This window comes from Mastigoproctus giganteus, chromosome 4 (assembly GCF_048544385.1).
Source record: "Mastigoproctus giganteus isolate SK-2022 chromosome 4, ASM4854438v1, whole genome shotgun sequence".
Taxonomy (NCBI): domain Eukaryota; kingdom Metazoa; phylum Arthropoda; class Arachnida; order Uropygi; family Thelyphonidae; genus Mastigoproctus; species Mastigoproctus giganteus.
The window spans coordinates 64748708-64774053 of record NC_143578.1 but is presented as its reverse complement, the minus strand read 5'-3'; the positions used below and the strand labels follow the sequence as shown (position 1 = coordinate 64774053).

Sequence of the window (25346 nt, the reverse complement as noted above, 5' to 3'; positions counted from 1 at the left end):
TTCTTGTACTTAGTGGATTTTAGGCTTATGAACCTGTACCATTAAATCTCTTCAAAGAACTGTTTGATCCATATTTTTCTGGGACGTCCTCTGTTTCTTTTTCCAGTAGGTTTGTAGTTCACTGCCGCCAATTTTGGTGGTCTCTTCCTACATGCTCTTTCCATTTTAACTGATAATTTTGTATTTCTTCTATTATGTTGGAAGTGTTTAGTCTTTCTCTTATGTCTGTGTTTCTTTGGTGATCTAGTCTTGTTAATCCCAGCTGCTTCCAGACGTTGTTTATCTCGCTTCCCAAGTGTCCATACTTCACTACCAATTTAAGTGCTGCCTTTAATGTTACGTTGTGTAGTCATAATTTTGTTTGTATTGTCATTTGTTTGCCAAAACTTCTTTTTATTATTCCATTCATTCTATTGTAGGTTTGTAATTCATATTCCATTATTCTGAAATTCTATTTCCTAAATATTTAAATTCAGTTACTTTGTTCAATGATGCTTCCATCTATTTCTATCTTTACTCATCTGATATCATTACCACACATTGCCAATTGCAATATAAAAACTAAAAATATAAAAACTAAATAAATTAAGCAATTTATACAATCACATTATAATCAGGTGGGTTTGATTATCAAATTATATGCTTAAGTAATGTATACAATCGCATTATAATCAGGTGGGTTTGATTATCAAATTATATGCTTAAATTTTCTGTACTGTAATCAGGAGGTATTCATCAAAACCTCGGGGGGGGGGGGGATACTCAAATATCTAGTGGTTAAATGCTAATGAAATTCGGGATAGCTCAATAAATATTTGAAGATTCAAACATAAAATTTCATGAAACTATCCACTACGAGTTGAATCATTACATGTAAACAAACACTAGGCACTTTATGCATTTCAAATGAGTTCTAAGAACTATATGTTGTTTCTGAAAGGTCTCATCAAGCATTGGGAGTATGTTCTACTAAGCACATGAATGAAAAAGTTTGTGTGGATGCCATTCTGGAAATGCTTACCTTCAGAGTTATAGCCTATTTCTTTTTTTTTCATAGAGTGAAGGTAAGAACAGCTGTCATGTTTTTTAATTAGAGTAATTAATGCACACTAAGTGACCAACTAAGTGACCAAGTGAGGGGGCTTAGAGGGGAACAGGTATCCTGTGTGTTATCAGACACTCAGCCTAAAACACTGCTGGATCCAATATCTCTCTATTACAGAAGATTTAGGAGAAGTCCGGTTGGCCTGCCTCCCTAAAATCCACTCATGCACACCTTCTCGATGGTAAGCCCTGTTACGTCACTTAGGTGGCAACGAACGTGTAGAGTGGTTCTCTTCAAGACGCCTGGTCAGCGTGAAGAGGAAAAGACCAAACCCTCCAGCAATGAGAGCACAACAATACAAATGGCCCTCAGTCCCCAGCAGCTTTCACTCTCCCTCTTACGGCAGCGAGAGGATCAGAGTGGAAGCAGAGGGTGCTAAGAATCTCTGGGTACGACCAGGCTGCCATGCACGGAAATTGAACTTGGCCTGTTATAACGTACGATCACTCATCGGTGAAGACAGGATATTAGAGCTGGAAAAGGAATTAGAAAATGTGAATTGGAATATCATCGGTTTGGCTGAAACAAGAAGAAGAAATGAATCACTTATAAGTTTATCAAGTGGAAATCTGCTGTACACCAATGGAAACAGTGAAAGGAGTGAAGGTGGAGTTGGGTTTCTGGTCCATAAAGATTTTAAAAACAACATTTTGGAATTCAAAAGTACATCACCAAGGGTGTCAAGACTAATACTCAAGATTTCTAAGAGGTACAAGCTAAAGATTATAATGATTTATGCACCAACATCGAGCCATGATGATGAAGAGGTTGAAGAAATGTACACTGAAATTGAGAGCCTTCTAGATGAGCAGAAAACCCACTACACTATTATTATGGGCGACTTCAATGCTAAGGTTGGAAAAAGGCAAAACAGCGCAGAAAGAGGAACTATAGGAAATTTTGGAATTGGTCAAAGAAATAAAAGAGGTGAAAGACTTGTGGAATTTGCAGAATCTCAAGGAATGTCAGTAATGAACACTTTTTTCAAGAAAAGGGTGAACAGAAAGTGGACATGGAAGAGTCCAAATGATTAACAACTAATGAAATCGACTTCATCCTCACTAACAGAAGATATATTGTGAATGATGTTACCGTCCTGAATAAGGTAAATGTTGGCAGTGATCACAGAATGGTAAGATGTACACTTGATATAGATGTAGGAAAGGAAAGGAAAAAACTGACTCGAGTAAATAATACAAAGGTCTTTGAAATAACAGAGGAGGAGAAAAAGCAGTATGTACTGGAACTTAAGAACAAGTTTGAGCTTCTGCAGACTGCTCAGGACCAAGATATCGACGAGGAATATTACAACTTTCTGGAAGTGATAAAGCCCAAGAAACCTATAGGGAAACAGAAATCCAAAGAAGAAAAAATTAGTCAAGAAACACTTGTCCTGATGAACCAAAGATGACAAATGAAGAGCAAGAAAAACACTGCCAGGGAGAAAATTGAGTATACTGAGTTATGCAAAGCCATTAGAAAGAGACTCAGAGAGGACATAAGAAGATTTAACACAAGAAAAGTAGAACAAGCATTAAGGGAAAACAAAGGATTTAAATCAGCAGCCATGAGCAGTAATACAGAAAGACAAATGATACTGAAACTGAAGAATAGCGATGGTGTATTTATAAACAGCAGAGAAGGCATAATTCAAATAGCAGAAGACTACTATAGAGAATTATACAAGGAGTGAGGGAATGATACCAGCAGTGAGGAAGATGGATTGCAAAGTAGCAACACACACGACATACCCGATATTCTTCCTGATGAGGTAGAACATGCATTGAAGAAAATGAAGAATCGGAAAGCCCCGGGGGAAGATGAAGTTACTGTAGAGTTGTTAAAATTGGGAGGAAGAGACATAACACAAAAACTGGCAAGGCTCTTCACAAAGTGCATTAGAAAAGGTGTGATGCCTAAGCAGTGGAATAATGCAATCATAGTTTTGCTTCATAAGAAAGGAGATAAATCAGAAATTGGAAATTATAGACCAATTAGCTTGTTATCCCATATCTACAAGTTGTTCACAAGGGTCATTACTAACAGATTAGAAAGAATACTTGATGAGAATCAACCGAAAGAGCAAGCTGGCTTTAGGACAGGATTCTCAACTATGGATCACCTTCACGTAATATCACAGCTAATGGAGAAAGCAAATGAATATAAAACACCATTATGCCTAGCATTTGTGGATTATGAAAAGGCATTTGACTCCATACAGCATAAGGCAATGTTTCGGGCACTGGAAAGACAAGGCATAGATACTCCATATATTATGATTTTGAAGAAAATATATGAGAGTGCTACATCCTTTATTAGACTAGACAAAGACAGTAGCAAATTTAAAATCGAGAAAGGAGTTCGACAAGGAGACACAATATCTCCGAAGCTGTTTACTGCTGCCCTTGAGGAAGCTTTCAGAAGATTAGACTGGTCGCAGAAAGGAGTCAATGTGAACGGAGAGTACCTAAACCATTTACGATTTGCAGATGACATTGTGGTCATAAGCCACGATCCCAAAGAATTAGAGGAAAATCTTAATCAGTTATGCACAGTTAGTAAGGATTTTGGACTAAAGATGAATATGGCTAAAACAAAAGTAATGATGAACAAGTATGCCACGGAAAGGGAAATAATGATTGAAGGAGCAGTAATTGAAAAGGTGGAGTCGTATACTTATCTGGGACAAGTTATTAGCTGTAATAATGATAAATGGCTGGAAGTCAAGAGAAGAATAAATTTTGGATGGACAGCATTCAGGAAATATAGTCACATACTGAAGAGCAATATCCCAGTTTGTCTGAAACGTAAAATAATGAATCAATGTATACTCCCCACCATGACTTATGGAAGTGAAACTTGGGCACTCACCAAAAGAATGGAAGAGAAGCTAAGAACTACACAGCGAAGAATGGAACGAATTATATTGGGAATCAGACTGTTACATAAGAAGAAAAACACATGGATTAGGCAGCAAACTCAAGTAAAGGACATTCTTATCAAAACTAAAGAACTAAAATGGTCTTGGGCAGGACACATAGCTCGAAGACATGATGACAGATGGACTAAGAAAATAACAGAATGGTACCCAAGAGGAGCTAGAAGAAAACCTGGAAGACAAAGGCGGAGATGGATAGATGAAATTCATGAGTTTTTGAGTAGTAAATGGATGGCCAGTGCTCAAAACAGAAGGAACTGGAAAGTTGCTGGAGAGGCCTTCATCCTGCAGTGGATTGAAAATGGCTGATGATGATGATGATGAAGTGACCAACAAGAACTTTTCTTTACATCTTAAACAAGAGGGCAAGTATTTAAACAGCAATATCTGCTTCAGAGAGTCCTCTCATACACTGTCAAACATATCTGAAAATCCCAGTGTTCTGAATTGTTTGATGACCATCTTGGAGAATTTGTGTATTAAGAACCAAGGTAGCATAAATGAGAGCCTTGAGATGTCCCCCATAAGAAGAAATACAGTGCATTTAAATCAAGAGAGTATGCAGGTGCCATGCAGTTCATCCACCTCTACTAATTATATAGCAAGGATACTTATTATTGAGAAATTCCTGAGTAGTAAACTAAAATATGCTGGAACCCCTATCATGCATGAACCACATTTGAAAATGTTTCTAATGGAACTTCTTCCAGCAATGCATACTGTTCTCCTCCTCCTACAAGATATGGTCATTCAGCATAGGTGGCAGGTAAAATAGACCAATCAGGCAGTCACAATGATACCAGCCAAAATCATCCAAGACTAAGTAATAACATGGGGATTTTCCTCTGCCCACTGGCAACAATTGTTGTGAAAATTCATAATGGCATCTCTTGTGAACTGCAATTCATCAGTAAAAAAAGTAGATAATGGAGAAAAGAAAGTTCAATACACTGCTACAAAAAAAAAAAATGACAAAATATGACTTGTGGATGACAATCATCTTGTGAGAGGGCCTGCGCATGACATGGGTAGTTGCTGATCATGAAGAATTAACATTACTGCTACATTTCTCATGCAGTTTCAGGATACTTCTTGCACATTTTCTCCACCTGTTTCTCTGAAGCAGGTGTTTAGGTTACTGATAAACATAACAAACAATGACTCATTTTAAAAACAGTTGCCTCACTCAGAAGGAATAGATGGAGTTATCCAAAATTTTCATGCATGCATGAACAGCGACTTCAGATATGCAAATGGTTCAAATTTATCTATCAACTTACTTATTGACAGGCATACTTACTTTCGCTGCACTCAGAAAGGAAGCATTTCCAGACCTACATCCACAATCAGATCACCTGCGCGGTGATCTGATTGAGGTGTATAAGGCCTTGAATAGGTCCAGCACGCTGAATTCTGATGGAATCCTTCCACTTGTTCAGATTACGAACCTAAGGGGGCATAAATTCAAATTACAAAAGGACAGATGTAGAATAGATGTGCGGAAATTTGCCTTTAGCCAGCAGGTGGTTAATTGTTGGAACAAACTTCCATCTGTCGTCGTGGAAGTTGATAGGTTGAATAAATTTAAGGAGGAACTGGACAGGCATTTGGAGGGAATGGTGTGATTTTTTTTTTTTTTTTTTTTTTGGCTGATGCTGCATAAGCTCATACATTTGCTTTCTTGCATCACACTACTACTACATTAATTATTTTTTCAAATTCTATGCTTAGTAGAACATGCTCCGAAAGTTTGATGAGACCTTTCAGAAACACCCTGTATAGAGTACCTATGTCAGAATCACTGTAAGCTAGATTTCAAAGTTAAAAAATAATAACATAATAATAAAAAGAAATCTACAATTTCTTAATACAAGAACCACTACATATCTGCATGCACTCGGATGCAATTCCAATAAACATGCCTCATGGCACTTTAAATATCAAAAAATTTAAATCACAGTTCTAATAATAATTTATGCTCACCAATAGAAATACCAGCATGAGATCCACAACAGTTGATATTGGCTTGAGATATAGCTCCCATACGTAGCTGATCAAAAGCTCGTGTGAAGAAAGTTGCAAATGCACTAGCAAAAGCCACTGTTCGATTTCGTGTTGAACATCCTATGGCAATTCCCACCATATTCTGTTCAGCAATAAAACACTCTATGAAACGTTCAGGGTGGGCTTTTTTGAACTTGTCTGAAAAGGTTGAATTCTTAGTATCACCATCTAAAGCAATCACGCGACTGTTATTGTTTCCTAGCTTGACAAGAGCAGTACCATATGCTAATCTTGTTGCTACCTGAAAAGATACACATACAGAATACACTGCAAATAAAAACAGAACTTTATTTTTAGATTTCTAAGCATTATCTTAAGAAATTTAATGTTTTATAAAATACTGAACAGCATCTCAGTACATAACACTTCCTCTATATAATAAAACTAACATTTTTAACTGAAAACTATTTCTAAAATGTTTACATTTTGAAAACAATGCTTTAAATCTGGGTCTTTCTTCGGCACTAACAAGATACAAACAAGGCAACAGAATAGATAAAATGAAAAAGTTACATAATAAACATCAAAGATAGGGTCACAGGGTTCCATCCACTTTGGCCCCATGTCTAATGGAGAGAAGAGCCCTGAAATGTCTCACTTTCTGAAGGATGTATTGAGACTAATTGAAAGGTAGTCTATCTGATTTGGTGACATTTCTGAAGACTTGACTTTTTGATGTCATCTGTGGCAACAGTATGGTCTCTGAGCTTGGCTATCAGGTTAATTATGTTCATCTTTTCAATTGAAGATTTTTAGCAATTTGTAAGCCATTATTATTATTATTTATATACTAATTAAGTGTATTAATCAGTATACTGCCTACAGGTCAATAAGCACTACATAAGAAAAGGCAGCCATAGCAAAGACATCAGAGTAGAGTAACTAAGGTGAAAGATAATCTGTTGTTGTTGCCGTTACATTGTGACACTTACCTATGAACATTATCACATTCCAAGACCCATACAGATCCCCTGATCAAATGTAAACTTCTTTTGGTGGTCAGGATGTCCAGGAAGTAAGAAAAGGGAGAAGACATCATAAGAAAGTACTTAACCCAAATTGATCAATGAAAGAGACCAAGAAAAACCTATCCTATCCTTTAAAGATCAGTTCCCTTATACTAATGCGCATGAGCTTAAATTTACATTCTATCACTGAAAAGTTGCATCTGGAATGCATCTACATCCCTCCCCATATTTCTATTTATTATCTTGTCTCTGAATTTTCTTATGTACATAGCTTTTTTTAATTTTTCTTTTAGTAAAACACTCCCTCGCTAAATTTCAAAGTTGTTTTTATTAAAAGTATAGGAACAACCACAGGTCCACTCTAAGAGCTTTAATTTCCTAGTATTTCCCATTGCTGCATGTTTACAACGTTCCCACAACCTTGTGTCAAATAACCTTCTTGTCTTCCCAATGTAAACTTTGCCACATCTGCACACGCTGTTGTAAATAATGCATCTTCATCTCACCACAGAAATTGCATCCATCAGAAGGTTACCTATTTTGTTTACTCGTTTGAAAACCACATTCATTCCATATTATCTGAATATTCTCATGGTTTTCTCTCCTATTCCTTGTATGTAAGGGATCGACAGAGTTCTGGAGGTAATACTCTTCACACAGATAAATATCGCAGAGTAAGTGTTTTTTAATTGTAGTTATATCTTAACAAAACAAATTTCCTTTCGCCACTGTGCCACTTTTGTTAGAAATAAAGGATCTTTTTATAGAAATTGTCTCAACCAACCAAGTATGAGGTTCCTTGCATTCCCACAGATCTTAGGTACCATAGTGTCCTCAAAGGAAACTACAACTTTGGTGTAAGATATTTTAACAATAAAACACTTATATTTGTAAGAAATTGAATTATTATATCTTTCCTCATATTTACAAGAATTTAATTGACTGAGAACATATTCATTTTTCTAAATTACCTCTTATAAGTGACCTAATATTTATTTTTAAATTAAAACTAAAGCAGTTACATAAAAAATAAAATAAAATAAATAAACTGCAGCCATTATCAACCCACTGCAGGATGGAAGCCTCCTCAACAATTCATGTTGAGGGAAATGGACTATAATCTGCCACGCTGTTCCGGTGCAGGTTGGGAGATCGACCGTATTTAGCAGTCAGGGGCTTGAACCCCTACTCAAGGAGCATGTGCTACTGTATGTACTCCTTTAACTGAATGACAACATTTCAACATTCTTTAGAATGAAGTTCCCAATAAAAATATTTCAAATCTGTAAAGTTTCTCTGGTTTCATAAAAGGCTGCTTCCAATTTTAATTGCAAAAAAAATAATAAAATAAATTATTTAAGGTATTCATGCTATTTTGTTCTTATGCTAAGTGTTATTTATTCGAGGTAGTACAATACCATGGCAACTCATTGTGAAGGCATTCACAATATGATATATAACCAAAACGATGCCAATTTAATTAATTAATTTAATTACTTTAGTAGATAGCTACGTTAAAATGATGCCAAAACTACACGTTAGTAAAATAAAATAAATAAATAAAAATGAAATAAACTGGGTTTTCTCCTATCTCAATCCTTTGAGATAGAGAATTCTTCATAACATCGGTTGTAAGAAATTAAAACATTTATTTCAAATTCAATGATCGAAGCAAATTGTACTAACATCCATCACTAACATATACAGCAGGGCATGTTGAATAATTTAAACATGTAACTGCAATTTAACATCATCGATCTGACCAGAACTTTAACAATACCAAAAACTTCCATTAAATACTGGAGTGATAAGCATTAAATCAAACTTCAAACAAAATCATAAATACTCTATATTCCACTATAAAAATTATCATTCTAAATACGATTTTTTTTCTCTTTAAAAAAAAATTAGTGCCTGTGGAGGATGCACATGAGTCACATTTATTGATAAAACTATAATACTATATTTAACGTAGAACATGATTAATAAACAAAAGCAGATAATTTAACAGGTGACTTAATAAAGTAATGAAAATTAAAAAATTTGTTTATTTTCACAAATAAACCATATTTGCTTCAGTCTCTCAAGATAAGAGATCAAAAGATTTCTGTTTTATAAGAACATTTATAGAAGTTCAGGAATTTGTGCAAGGCAAATCATTCATTTTTAGAGTGGAACAACAGAGAGCCAGAGGAAGTGTATGAGCTTATGCAGCATCAGCCAAAAAAAAAAAAAAAAAAAAAAAAAACACACCATTCCCTCCCAATGCCTGTCCAGTTCCTCCTTAAATATATTTAAACTATCAACTCCCACAACAACATATGGAAGTTTGTTCCAGCAATTAATCAACCACTGGCTAAATGTAAATTTCCACACATCTATCTTTTCTTAATTTGAATTTATGCCCCCTTAGGTTCGTAATCTAAACAGGTGGAAGGATCCCATCAGAATTCAGCGTGCTCAATCCATTCAAGGCCTTATAACACCTCAATCAGATCACTGCACAGGTGCCTAGTCTCCAGCCACTGCAATTTGCAGAACTTAAGCCTCTCTTGGTAAGAGGATCCCTTCATTCCCCTTACCAATCTTGTTGCCCTTCTCTGTACACACTCAAGCAAATCTACATCCTTCCTAAAATGAGGCTTCCAGACCTGTACGCAGTACTCAAAGCGTGGCCTGACCATTGCCTTATACAGAGGGACAATCACCTCCTTCTCCCTGCTAGCAAAATTCCTATATATCACTGACAAAACCCCATGACCTGCCCTGGCAGCCTGTCTGCATTGCTCAGAAAACTTCATATCTGACTGCACAATTACTCCCGGTCTTTTTCGTTTTCTACCTCCTTAAGTGTAGTGCCACACAGTTGGTACGTTTCTCTGGGGTTACTTCTACCCATATGCAGTACTTTGCATTTTCAATGTTAAACTTCAGTTGCCACTTCTCAGCCCATCTGCCCAAATTTTCTAGATCGTGTTGCAGTAACACACTGCTATTACTGTCATTAACAACCCTGCCAACCTTTGTATCATCTGCAAACTTCAACACTAAGACTGATATACCTTCATCAATATCATTGATACATATATATACAAAACAACAGTGAACCCAACACCGAACCCTGTGGGACTCAACTAATAACATTAGTCCATGAAGAGCAGCACCCATTGATTACCACCCTCTGTCTTCTCCCACGCAACCATCCTTTTATCCATTGTAGCAACTTACCCTTAATACCATTCTGCTCCAATTTGTACAATAGTCTTCCATGCACAGCAGTGTCAAAAGCTTTCCTGAAATCCAAATATATGATATCAAAATAATTTTTTGCATCCAGTTCCTTTGTAACCACATCATAATATCCTATCAAATTTGTCAGACAAGACTTTCCCTTAGCAAACCCATGCAGTGTCTGAATTATTGCTGCAGTCTTGTCTAGATGATCCTGCAATGCATCTATAACCAGTGACTTCATTATTTTACCCGGAACAGAAGTTAAACTAACTGGTCTGTAATTATTCGTATCACCCTTCGATCCCCCCTTTGTGAATTGGGGATACATTTGCACATCTCCAGTCCGTGGGGACCTTCCCCGAATCCAAGGATGCTCTCATAATTATGGCTAAGGGTTTGCTTAGTTACTTTGCCGCCTCCTTCAATATAACTGGATAGATCCCATCCACCCCAGGTGCCTTTCTTACATTTAACTTCAAAAATTTCTCCTCCACTTTGCTCTCAGTTATTACAAAATCATTAAGCACCCCGCTACGATTTGATAACCTTCTGGCATTTTCAAACCTTAACTCCTCATGTGTAAATGTAGATGCAAAATACTCATTCAGTTTGTTTGCTATCTGAGCAGGATCATCAACAGTCGAACCATCGATATCAAGTGGACCAATCAGATTCATCCCCTTCCTTTTAGAGTTTATATAAGTAAAGAAATCCTTGCTGTTTTTCTTAGCATCCTTTGCCAAAGATTTCTCATGATCTGCCTTTGCCTGCCTAACCTCCTTTGTGACCTGATTACAGTTACTGTTGTTTGGTTTTTAGGACCATTAGCAACTAAGGCCATATTGCTCTGGGATATGCGGTGGTCATTCCCTGACCTTTCCGCATTCTCCGTATTTGGTGGTGACGTGCTGGAACCCCGGTCTAATAAAGAAGCGTGTGCTACGCACTGCTGCTCCTCCTTCCCACCTGGCTACGGAGGCACCACCTGATTACAGACTAGCTTATGTCTGCCATAGGCTTCTGAGTCGCTTGATAATTTATATGCATCCCATGCATTTTTCTTCTCTGTCACGAATCTCATTAGATAACCATTTAGGCCTAAACCTTGAACAATATTTCTTAATAGATATGAAACATTTAGTAGCTTCCATGATTAATTCCTTGAATGCTTCCCACTTAGAATTTACTGTTGGTAACATCGTCAGTTGATCCCACTGTACAGAATTTAAAAAAAAACTGTCTGAGACCACTGTAGTCACCTTACGGAAGCAAAAAACCCTTCCCTTTACCCGTGATGGTAATTATATCTTTCAGTAAATCCCACATCAGTACACTGTGATCACTGCCACCTAGTGGTTCCTTTATCTGCAAATTCTTAATACACGAATGATCACTGCTGATAACCAGATCAAGAGTATTATCCTCTCTGGTTGCCTCTCGAACATGCTGCTGCAGAAAACAATCATCCAATAAATCCACAAAAGTCTTACTAGTGTGCGAGTGGCCAATCCACAAGTTCCAGTCAATATCTGGGAAGTTAAAATCCCCCATTATAAGACATTCTGATTTACTAGCTCACTATTTCTCTGTACAATTGTTCACTGTACGAGTCATTGGGCCTATAACACACTCCTACTCTTATTTTTGCTTCCACAGTGCTTATGTCACACCAAACTGACTCAACAGTGCACTGTCCATCTATGTCAACTGGATGCACTTCCTTAGATTTTATGTTTTTCTTAATTAACAGCATAACTCCTTCTCCCTTCCTATCCTTTCTGTACACATTGTACTCCCCAAATTCCAATTTTGCATTCCTTATATCTGTGTGACACCATGTCTCTGATATCCCAACAATATCTGCCTTTGATGTCTTGACCAACACTTCAAATTCATCAAATTTATTTACTATACTACTAGCATTGGTATATGTAAGCATACATGCACCTATTCCTATTCACCCTGACACACCCCATATACCCACCTATTTCACGATGACTGCCATCAGTCCCTGAAATCCCCAGCACCCCTCGCTCCAGTTTGCTACTTATTCTAATAGAAGTTGTGCTAGAATCACATTCACCTCTGCCTGCAGCTACTTTTAACCTTTTAGTCTGTGAATCCTCCCAAGCTAGCAGTTTTCTGACCCACCTAACAACTGCCTCGATAGCATCAGCAAATATTCTTGCATCCTTTCTATTTAAGTGTATCCTATCCCTGTAGAAGCAGTCTCTCCTGTTAACAAGCAGACCACGCTGAAAAAAAATTCTACCCCTTGAGCCTTGCACATTCCCTCCAGGGCCGAATTAATTGACAAGGCTCTCATCATGTACTCCCTCCTATCGTTTATGGGCAGAATTGCAAACACTTTCAAATTTAACCCTAATTCACGACTTTTTTGCAACATTGACCTGTACTTGTTAAGTAAATCTGCAGATCTCCTACTCTTAATGTCATTGGTGCCAACGTGTACAACAATATCACCTTTTGCTCCGTTAAAAGATGATATATACTTTCGTCATCAACTTATGCCCCTGGCAGACATACCCTGGTCCTGCTCCATCTATCCTTTTTACACAATATATTCCCCGTCTCCCTGACAATAGTCACCAACAATAACTAGTTCCTTTGGGACCAGCGCATTCTGCCTTGGAGATTGCCGCTGTGTTGCCTGACGCCCAGGAGTGAGCTCTGGCGTTCAGTTGGGCAGCTGAGAACTTGACGGGCCCCTCATATTAATTTATTCGAGGGCATCTACCCTACACCTCAAGCTCTCATAGATGCCCAGTAGAACGCTGAGTTGATGCCTAATTTCTAGACACTCTGCACCTGGCACACACAGACATCCTCCTTGGCTAGATCATGTTCTGTTCCAGAGAGTTCGGCAAACATTTCACAAGTTGCACATTTTTTTTTAGGCTGTGATGCATTGGAGAATTGCCTCATGCCAAACAAGGATATCCGAAAATGGAAGAACATTGTCCAACTCCAGCTCAACGGTGAACTGAATGAAGGGTGAAAGAGAGTTGAGATACTGTAAGAGCCGGTCTCCTGACTCTTACAGCATCAATAAACCTGTATTCTGTATTTCTCAGAAAAAATTTAACTTATTGACAAGAAAATAACGCACAAGGAGGAACATTATGAACCTTATACCTCAGGTCTTGGATTCATAACAGATTTCTTTTTATTACTACACTTTTTCAATGATGTAGAATTAATAGGAACACTATCAACAGTGCTGCCCTATTCACTGAAGCACTTTTTATGCCATCTCTCACTGAATCTGGCCAAGAAACACTATCTTCAAAATGTTGAGAATTAGAGACATAGCATATTGTAACACCATTAATAGTATTTGGAATGGATATCAAATCCAAAAGATGAACTTTCCAATAATATTATAACTATTTACTACGGATGTAAAGTGGTCAACAAAGTTATTCTGTATATTTCTTTCTCAGATTCTTTAAATGGCATATCAATGTCAACTTATAATATAGTGACAACTGAGAATGTTTAGTAGATAGATAACAACTTGAACATGTGCAATCATTTTAAAATTCTTAGTTCAGGTGCCCTCTAAATGCATCCTACTGAAGAATTCCTCTTGCCTTTCAATACTTTTCTTCTTCTCCAAGCAATTTTAACCCATGTGCCACTTTTCTTATACTCTGACTTTTCAAAGGAGCTTTTTTTTCTGGCAGTCTTTCTCCCTTTAAAACAATAAACAGTTTTGTGCTATTTGCTAGCATTGTTGTTGGTCCAAACTCTTGTTTCTGTTAGATTTTACTGATATCAACTGATTTTTTTCTTCGTTAGGAACAATGATTATCATGAACATATGAGCTGGTTCTCATTACCCATTTAACTAAGGATACATATACACCGATGAGCCAAAACATTATGACCACCTACCTAATATGATGTTGGTCCTCCACGTGAAGCCAAAACAGTTTGTACACGGAGAGGCATGGATGCTACAAGATTTCTAAATGTGTCATGTGGTATCTGGTACCAACACGTAACCAGCAGATCCTTTAATTCCTGTAAGGTCTGTGGTTAAGACACCGCAAATCGGAGATGCTGTTCCAACACAATCCACAGATGCTAGATGGGATTAATGTCTGAGGAACTGGGAATTTGGAGGCCAGGGCAATACCTGGAAGTTTTCCTCATGTTCCGCAAACCAGTCTCAAACAATCCGGGCATTGTGGCAAGGCACATTATTCTGCTGAAAGACTGCTGCCATGAAAGGGTGTACCTAGTCAGCAATGATGTTTAGGTAGATGGTAGACGTCAGAGTGCCGGCACATGGATGACTGGACCCAGGATATACCAGCAGAACATCGCCCAAAGCATGACACTGCCGCCACTGGCTTGTTTTCATCCCACAGTGCATCCAGGCACCATCACTTCCCCAGGTAAACGATGCACATGTACCCAGCCATCAACATGGTGCAACAGGAAACGTGATTCGTCAGACCAGATGACCTTCTTCCAATCACTCAAGTTCCAGTTTCAATGCTCACACACCCATTTTAGGCACTGTCGCCAGTGAACCATGGTTAGCATGGGCGCTCAGAGTGGCTATGCAGCCCCGTTTTCAGCAGGGTTCGATGTACTGTGTGTTGTGACACATTACAACCATCACCAGCATTCCAATTACTGGCAAGTTGCGCCACAGTTGCCCTTCTGTTGCCACGTACCATCTGGGAGAGCGTTCACTCACCTTGAGCATCGATGAGCCATGGTCGTCCAACACCTCCCCCGCAATTCGTGGGTTTTCCCTCCTCTGACCACTTTTGGTAGGTACTAGCCACGGCTGCCCATGAGAACCCCACCAGCTGTGCCATTTCAGATATGCTCTGACCCAGTCATTTTGGCCATTACAATTTAGCCTTTGTCAAACTCACTTAAGTTCACTGCCTTTCCCATCTGAAGAACAAGAATAACACTGATTAGCGGAGCTCAGTATGAGGTGTTTTTTTATGCCGTGTCCTGATCTGCACTGTAGTTCAGCTGCAGTTGCTTCGATTTGCATAACAACTCACTGGTCATAATTTTTTGGCTCATCGGTGTATATACAGTCAGACCTCCACATAACAAAATCGATTGTTCGCTTGAAAAAATTTGTTATAAAGAAATATGACCGTTTCAACAATGAAAAATATTGTAATTCAACTCAGAAATACAGTAAAATATGGGAAATAAATCGGATATAAGTGGGAATGAATAAATTTTCTAACATTTTAAATCAATTAATTTATTAACACATATTAAGAAATGACTACTTCCACCATACACACAATATATTAGTACACTTAAGAATTATGTCGTAAAATATTTGGTTATTTTTTGTTGTAAACTGGATTTTACTGTACATCGTGCATAAAAATGTTTGCATTTGTTTAAGCACTTAAATATATTTTCTGGCACATTTTCTTCATACTGAAGACCTCGATGCAAAGTTTCAAACGCTGCCAACATTTCATTTTTGGAGTTTTAATATTGCCCTCATTTTCGTCCATCTCATCGTCGATATTCACTAGTTCTTTGAATATTCTCCAACATTTTGGAGAATATCCAAGTGACAAATTCTGAATATCCAAGTGACGAAAAGGAGTCACTTGGATATTCAGCTACTATGACATCATTATCAACTCCTAAAAATCCTTCAAGAATAATTTCTCCACTGATCAAACCTCTTGCTTGGAGTTAGTCTCAAGATTGCTCAATGTCTTGTAGCAGTTCATCCCTCTCATCACAGGAATTGTTTCGCAAAACCTGCTTTTGCAAAACAATTCTTAATTGTTTCGCAAAAGGGGGAAATTTTCGTCCCATCTTGACTCCACACTTTTGTCAACTCTGATATGCACATCTGCAAATCTATAACAGAATCTATAGGTTGGCTGGTTTCTATTCTCGGTATAATTTTTTTCAGTATGCGCAAATTATAATAGAGAAATTATTTATGACTTACAAATTTAAAGAATGTTTATTCTTCATCATCAACTAAATGCACACTCGTTGATCACTCCTTATTGGCTCAGCACTTGCTGGTTTGTTGCACAAGGAGTCGTAGTCATCAAAAATGATTCAAGAGGCGTTTATTTCCAAGATAATATTCTCTTTTCTTTGTAAATTTCAATAGCACGCATAAGCATTTAATGAAATGCACAAATTGAAACTAACACAATTTGCACAGAGTAACGAGAAATGAAAAGAAGATTCTGAAAATTTATTTATGTTTTTTATACGATTGAAGATTTCAGTAAAGGGGGAAAACACGTTTCACCATAATAATGTAAAAAAAAAAAAAAAAAATCACAATTCCAGCTATTGGTATTTTCTCAAATGCAATAACATTGAGTTTACTACCCATTTATAATTGCTTGCACTAACAGAGAAGCCCAATAAACCGGAAAGTGCAAATTGTTTTTGTTTTATGGTAGTGACCTCCAGAAATCTGCTTTAGAAAAATATCACAAAGCTATTCAAAATTGGCTCTTATAACAGAACATATGATAATGATGAAGTGTAGTGCATTTTAATGATTTGAATTGGTAACTAATACAATTTACACTATAAAAACGAGTTATATAAGGAAAATTTCAACTTCCGAGGTCATGGAACAAGTTACCAAGAAAACTGTGTTATTGGGTTCACGTTACAATATTTTCGCAATACGATGGTAACGGATTAATATTGTAAAGTGGGGTACACTATATTGTAGAACTACACACGTGGTTTGAAATGCAGTATTAATGAATGTTTAACATTCATATTTTGCAATTATTGTTTATATTTTCGATTTTGATACTTGAGGGGGGGAAAACCCTGTATATATATATATTTTTCCCCCCCATCCTTTCTTGCTTTCTTTCCCCCTTATGCCTATATTGTGTGATATAAAATGAGTTTACAAAATTACTAAATAGCCTCCATGCTAAACCTGTAGGAAATCTCAAAGTTAATGGTTTTTCGTGCATCATTTGTCTATATTGTCTTAAGTTTTCCACTCTAAATTCAGCTTTCAGTATCAGCCTAAAATTTGATTTCTCCTGTAGGAAGTTGATGTTTAAATCTTTTTATATATATATATAAAATTCACAGACCTGTTACTGTTAGCAGTTCAGCATGGACAGTTTATTGTTAACTTTAAGCGCAGACAGTCAATCACATACGCTTTTTAGTCTATGCTAAGCACGAGATGGAAACCAGTGTTTCAATGTATTTTATTCATTGGTAAAACAGATAGTTTTTATTTTATCTTCTGAATCTATCCAAATATCCATTTTTAATTTAATGATGTAATTTTTATAGTAGGGTATAAAAATCTTTTAAATTCATTCCCAATTTACATTTTTAACCTCACACTTAGCAACAAACTATTGTAAATTTCAAGTGCTTCCCCAGAACTTCGACATTGTGAGCACTTGGTATTTTCTTAAATGTAGTTTAACAGTTTCCCGAAAGCTATCAGCAAAATGCCTTTTCCAATCAGTTAATCATTCTGATAGGGCTTGCCTGTCGATCAATTGTTTGGATGGGGTGGGCAGGTTGGACTGGGATATTCCAAAGAAGTCTTGGGAATAATTTCAATGAATAAAATCACTCAACAAAGTAATTTGTCTGTCATCGTGACAGACAAATCATGTCAAAGTGGTGTAAGTTACTATTGAAAAATAAATTCGCCAGCAGAGATGAGGAACAATTAATTCACACAAAAGCAAGCTGTCTGAATAGCAGGCTGGGCCAAATATAACTTGAGTTTTATAGCCAAATATAATTTAAAAAGTACGTTCACATTTCCTTGAAAATTGGTCTAAAAGTAGAGCTGCAATTGAGCCTTGTAATGACAGTGTAATGGCCATAAGCCTAAATCAGTAGTCATAGTCATGCACAATGTAGCTGGATTGTGGATTAAAATTCATTGGTAAAACAATGGGCACTCACTTTACGATATGTTAAATAAGGATTTAATCCTATTTAAATGAAACACATCAAAACTTTATGAATATTACAGTGATCACAGAAAATTGCTAACTACTTTTGTTTTCCTAAAATACATGCATAAATTATGCATTTATCATACAGTGTCATATCATTTAACTATAGAGATGGCCACAGATAGAAAATGAAAAAATAACTATGATGGAAGATTAGCAACAGTTTCTAGTAATGTTACTATTTGGGTGCAGTGCAGAAAATTGTACCATATATTGTACCATTTATTTGTAAGTTAAAGGCTGTTAATAATAAAGAAAGCAGTTCAAGCAGCTGAAAAAAAGTAATATTTAACAAACCACCATGTGAGAACTGCTACATACATAAAAGTCAAACATTACATTGCTCAAGATGGGACACTTTCAATTTGTTGTGTTCTACAATAGACATGTCTACAAGATGTAATTTTATTGAAAGAGAGAATGACTGATTATGGTATAAGACCTGCAAATTCAACCCAGAAGAATATGTAATATGCCAAGACTTTAAACTGTAGTTTCCTTTGTAATCTATATGCTTCATATAGCTAAAAGCTATTTTCATTTATGTCTTAAAGATCACTAAATTAGTTAATTTTTTTGAATAGTTAATATTCAGGCTGTTCATTTATCGCACATTCAAACATTACATAGTTCAAGGTGAGACACTTTAAATTTGTTTTGTTCTACAACAGATGTGTTTACAAGGTGTAATTTATTGAAAGGGCAAATGTCTGAATAATGTGGTATAATGCCTAATGCATATTCAGCCCAGTTTATTGTACTAATACCATAACGGGGCAACCAACTTTCGAGTCACAATACTAACAAAGAAGGGAAAATTAAAGCTAAAGGAAAACTCAGTTATTTCAATCTTGTACAGTGCGGCTTGTGACTCTGATATATTGGGGTGCTGCTTCTTAAAGTTACATTAAATTGCCCTGGTTATAAGACATGTAGACATAGATGGTAATAATAATAATAATAAGCAAGTTAAAAATACTACAAAACATTAACTGGACACTTACCATTAACAGACTTGGATAATCTCAAAATTTTATTTAAAAATAAAATCCATTCTTTGGTTTTTATTTATTGAAAATAGATTAATCACTTTTTCATTCAAGTTGGTGCACTGGTCAAATCGGCACTGCTCGCTCCACAGTTACTTTGACTCGTTAAGTCACCTCTAACAAATGCGTATTGGCAACCTGCCAACTTAGCATTGACTCAACCACTGGGGCCTAAATGTGAACTGCGTAGTGCACAGTTCCACCTACGGTTAAACTTCAAAGTTGAAAACGATCTAGTGTTTTTATTCGTTTATTATTGAAATGATTACTGGAAATAGAGGATAAGTATACTATATGCGAGACCTGTTAATAACAATATTCATTGCACTGCATTGTTATTCACAAAATTTCATATAACTCTGTTAACTGTATATTTAGAGTTAAAAGGCTAGGGGTGCTGCAGTTCCAAAGTGCCTACAAACGAGCTGCCCCTGATCTTGTATAAGCCAGTGATTTACAAGAAATTCAGTGTTTACTTTTATCACTAATCCTTGAAAACAAATCTTACTTTTACTTTTAATCTTACTTTTTTTTACTTTTTTTTTTTTAAATTTACTTTTTTTTTAATCTTACTTTTTTCCTCAGCTACGTAAATTCTGAAGTTCTATGTAATGTGATTAAGAATTGTTAGTTCTTTCATTTCTCATACTGAGACAACCTTTGTCATTTTTATGTTGTATTCAAAAAAATAAGCATGGAAAATTTTACCATTCATGTTTCTTAATTAAAACTCAAAGCTATTAATTAATGTAACAGAAGATAAAATACCATTTCTCCAAGCTTGTAGTTTGGAGGTTCAGATAACTGGATATTTGTAATATCAACAACAGGTGCATCCTCAATTGGTGGTTTTGGTGATGCGATTACATTACCAGATGAAATTAACTGTGAAATAGCATTAATTGCATCATCTGCTTTGTCTCCTAGTGGCTTCCCATGCCAATTTTCTTGATCCTCAATACCTAGAAAGAATTTCATTTAAACTTATTTAAACATTTATGTTATAAAGTTATCTTTATTAAATAATTAAACTGATAATGACATTTATGTTGACCGGTTTTCCTAATGGTAATCCATTAGGAAAACTAGTCAACATATATTATCTTTTGCAGATAAACTCAAGCTTTATGAAAAGCTGAAAACAATGACATAGCAAAAAAAAAAATTTTTTTATGAAGCTCAGCTAAAATATCCTTTATTAAAAAGGATATTTTAGGTTTAGATTTCATCAAAGCAGACTCAGAGAAGCAAGGAAGATGAAGAGACCATTTAAATCTCTCAGGACATCTGTGTTTACTTACAGTATGGACTCAAATTAAATGCTACTAAATTGCTTTTTAAAAGATCATTTATAGGCCATTGAGAACACAGGAGCCTGTCTCAATAATTACAATTTACTTGAACTAAAAAAAAAAAAAAAATTATGAGCCATGCCAAGGAGAAAATATAAGAGAACTGAAAATATCCAAGTAAGTCATCAAAAAATAATTATCTTTATTAAGTGTACAGTTAATTTAAAAAAGAGAAAAATTACAAAATGACTGGTTAAGAAGCAAATTTTTGTCAACTGGTTGCCATACTTTTAAAAGTGACAATCAACATAGATCTAAGACATTCCATAATTTTTTGTCACAGTCTGTTCTTAAATTCAAGTCCCTCATTCCTCCAATAGTACCAAATTATGGAATGTCTTCGATTTGTGGTTGGTTGCATTTTCTGCTTTAAATTTCTGTATTCTTATAAATGCTGTTTAAAATTCAAATAATCAGTCCAGTTTCTCTTTGTCATTTCAAACCTGAAATGTAGCTTATTTACAAGCTACATTTCAGATCAACAAGGAATTTGGAAAAGATTATAGGAGTACACAGAAGAACTGTATGCAAATAAGAACAACTGCATATTTTAAAGGAAGAGGTAGCATGGGCACTGCAACAACTACCAAGGAGAAAAGTCCCTGGAACTGATGGAATACCAATGGAACTGTTAACACTTTTGCCAATTACAGTTATCACAGCTTTGCGCCAGGTGATCTGGAAAAGTAATATGTGGCCAAAAGACTGGAAGAGATCAGTGTTTATTCCAATCTCAAAGAAGGGAGACACCCAAAATTGTTCGAACTATCTTTTCGAACAAGTCTACAATAGCCTTGATATCACACACAAGCAAGAATCTATTGAAAATAATTCAAGCACAATTGTATAGAATCATAGAAACAGGGCTGCTTGATGTCCAAGCTGGTTTCCACAAAGGAAGATTTTGGGAAGTTGAGACAAATTGCAATTACATGGACAGGAAAGTTACTGATGTGACATCCAACCATCATCCCATGTTGAAAGTTCTGATCCACACTTCTGCTGCAGAGGCTAACCCAAAAAGATTACTACTGGTATGTTTGAGCCAATACATGTGTAGGAGATACTCCTTCCATATCATGGAAGTATCCAAATAGTTTTAGTCATATAATGTATATAACAGAGAGGGAGACACCAAAAATTTCTCAAACTACAGCACAATAGCCTTGATATCACACACACAAGCAAGATTCTATTGAAAATTATTCAAGAACGACTGTATAGAATCATAGAAACAGAGCTGCCTGATGTTCAAGCTGGTTTCTACAAAGGCAGTGGCACTCGTGATCACATCGCAAACATCTGTTGGATCATAGAAAAAGCCCATGAATTACAGAAAGATGTATACCCATGCTTCATTGACTATACCAAAGTGTTTTATATTGTATTGAACATGAAAAACTGTGGAATTCTTTGATAGAATTGAGGCTACCAGCACACTTGGTTGAGCTAATAAGATCATTGTACACCAACCAAGAAGCACCTGTCAGAACAACATTTGGAGATACAGACTGGTTTGGAATCGGAAAAGGTGTGCAACAGGGCTGTATCTTATCCCCATTTCTATTTAATTTGTATATAGGATCAGTTATGAGAAAAATTGTACCCAGATGAGTCAGAAATTGGAGTGAAAATTAGCGGCAGAAACATCAATAATTTAAGATATGCAGATGATACAACTCTACTTGAAGAAAATAAGGATGATCTAATACAACTGATTTTAATGGTTAAAGATGACAGCTGGGACTGAAGAAGTTAAAATTAACAATGAAGCGGTGGAATCTGTCCGGGACTTCATCTTTTTTGGATCTAAGATCGACCGAGATGGAGAATCTGGCCCTGAATTAAAAGAAGATTTCACTTGGATGCAGCACAATGATGAGCATGAAAAAGATTTTGAAAGACAAAGACATCAGCCTTACAACAAAGATCAGAATGGTTAATGCTATAATGTTTCGATAAATTACGGGCGTGAAACCTGGACAATGAAAAAAAGCAGACAGAAGAATAATTGACATTTTTGAACTCTGGTGCTGGAGAAAACTGCTACACATACCATGGACAACAAAAGTTACAAACAGAAAAGTTTTAAATCACATCAAGCCAGACATCACTGGAAGCCAAGATCACCAAGCTACGATTGACTTATTTTGGTCATGTAATGTGACCCGACTCATTGGAAAAAACCAATAGATAATGCTAGGAAAGGTCAGTGGAACGAGGAGAAGAGGTCAGCAAAGAACATGCTGGCTCAACACCAAGAACATGAAGGATTTGAAAGAAGCTGTTGAAGACCAGACAACAGTGAGGCAGCTCACCCCATAAAGTCTCAGAGAGCCAGCTGCAACTGAACAGATGAAAACAACAACAACAGCAGCACTTCATATTTGGTGGACCAGCTGCTTTTCTACTTGAAACCTTTGTAAAGCTGTAGTTTTCACTGCCATTCCCTAATCTGGGTTCCCATGATCTGACCACTCACATAACCTGGCATTTTTCTGGATCATTCTGGCCTTGAAATTTCATTGTACAATAAAAGAATTAACAGATCTTAAAGTTCATTTTACCCTTTTCTCTTATTAAATAATTATTCTTAACAGAGTGCACAATAATAACATCTCTGCTTCCACCTCATGAAACTTAATATCATTAAATTAACATGTAGATTAAAAAAAGATCTCCAATTTCTAAATTTGAGATTTTTTTGGATTTTCAATCTTGCCATTTTTTGGAATTTCACTTTTTGAACAATGAATCACAGTCAAACCAAGTATTATCATCCAATATGCATATGCACTTAACTCAGAAAAATGCTCTACATTTCTGGCCTTGACTTACTTACTCTTTTAACCATATAAGCGAAGTTGGAAAATTTACAGCTCTTCAAAATGGAAAGTTTGGAAAATTTTGCTTTTTTTTTTTAATTAACATACTAAATTGTGTTCAATAAATACTTTTAATAGTCCTAATCATGTTCATTGGGTTAATTTTCAATTTAGTTAAGAATTTAGTAAAGTTACAACTTAATATTCATACAGCCTTTGTGGTTTTTAATGATATGTGCCTTTTCAGCTTCAGCATGAATACTGTATTGTAATAACTTGTAGTGTAATGCATTGTAGTAGTAAATAAGTAGCTCAAAGTTGGTAACCGTTTAGGGTGGCATGTTTTTTTGTTTTTAAATAAGAAAATCAGTGGCATTATTTAAAAACATAAGTGTAGCATGTAATAGTGTGCATTGTTATACTCTAACCCAGAGGTTCCCAAACTTTCTTGGTTCATGGCACCCTTAGTGTCTCAGTAATTTTTTCACGGTGCCCCTAGGCTAAACAGTTCCATTTATTAAGTAGTTAGGTCCAAACAACTTAATAAGTAATGTTGAAACTGTGAACTACCTAGCTAGTAGTTTGCCCGTGTTCGACAGATGTTATGTATCGTTGTGTTTCCCTCAAAAATTTAAACATTATCCCTGGGGCACTAGGGATAATGTTTAAATTTTTGAACATTATTGAAAATTTTTGAACATTGGGAACTGCTGCTCTAACCTCTTAGTTTGCATGCTAATTTTAAACTTGGACTAGACTCAAGAGCAAAAAAGCTCAAAGTAGCAGGAATGCTTTGGCTCGGGGGAGAACTACCAATGGCAATTCTCTTGTGAATCATGGCTACATTCGTTGTGCTAACTGTCTTTTTTTGCAAAGTTACCTGTAGTGTGTAGGCTATGTGCTTTTGTTGCAGAGTGTGGGGAACTTAAGTGCCAATTCACTGTTCTGAAGGGCTTATATGAGGGATTGAAGAACAGGTTGTACCCTTAAAGAAATTAAAAACGGAGCTCCTTTGTACACTCAGCTACCCAAAACAACACTGGACTACACTCATGCAACAACAACAAGACAATCATATCCTCTGTGGCTAAGTGCACTGGTCTCACACAACATTGCTTTTGCGTGACTACTGTCATGGAAATATATTTTGTAAAACGTATAGACGGAATAAGAACAGGGTACATCTGCCTGGGGCTAAAAGTTTATGATGTTATAGAGCTACTATCATCTTTTAAGGGCATAAATGGTGATATTGTGGCACTGTTGTTGTTGTTAGTTGATATTTTGATATTAAGAGTAGGAGATGTGAGGTTTTATTGAAAAATTACAGGCCATGTTGAAAAAATAGCCAGTCAGGATTAAATTTGAAAATGTCTGCAATTCTGCCAGACATAAGAATAAGGAGTATGTGAAGGGAGCCTAGTCAATCAATTCTGCCCTGGAGAGACTTTGCAAGGCTCATGGAGTAAAATATTTCTCAGAAAGGTCTGTACTTGTTAATAGGAGAGACTGTTTTTACAGGAATGGGATGCACTTAAATAGAAGGGATGCAAGGATATTTGCTGATGTCATTGAGGATTTTAGGTGGGGCAGAACACTGCTAGCTTGAGGGGGGGAAGAATGTGGATTAATATATTAACAGCAGCTGCATGTAGAGGTGCAAGTGATTCCTGCATGGCTTCCATTGAGACAAAGTGACACATGGAAAAAGGGATGGTTGAGCAGGTTTGTTGTTTGTTGTTTTGGTTTTTAGGAGCATTAGCAACTAAGGCCATATTGCTCCAGGGATATGCGGTGGT

General features: G+C 36.3%; 1 protein-coding gene across 1 annotated transcript in view; it reads right to left on the bottom strand.

Annotated features, from left to right (window-relative positions):
- LOC150086800 (transketolase-like protein 2) overlaps positions 1–25346 on the bottom strand; it is a 199701-nt gene that overhangs the window by 61682 nt on the left and 112673 nt on the right. Inside the window, exons 7-8 of the mRNA XM_090372758.1 lie at positions 20139–20332; positions 6027–6348 (exon numbers count right to left, since the gene is read on the bottom strand). Coding sequence (XP_090228884.1) covers positions 6027–6348; positions 20139–20332 — 516 coding nt within the window. The remainder of the gene's footprint in view (positions 1–6026; positions 6349–20138; positions 20333–25346) is intronic.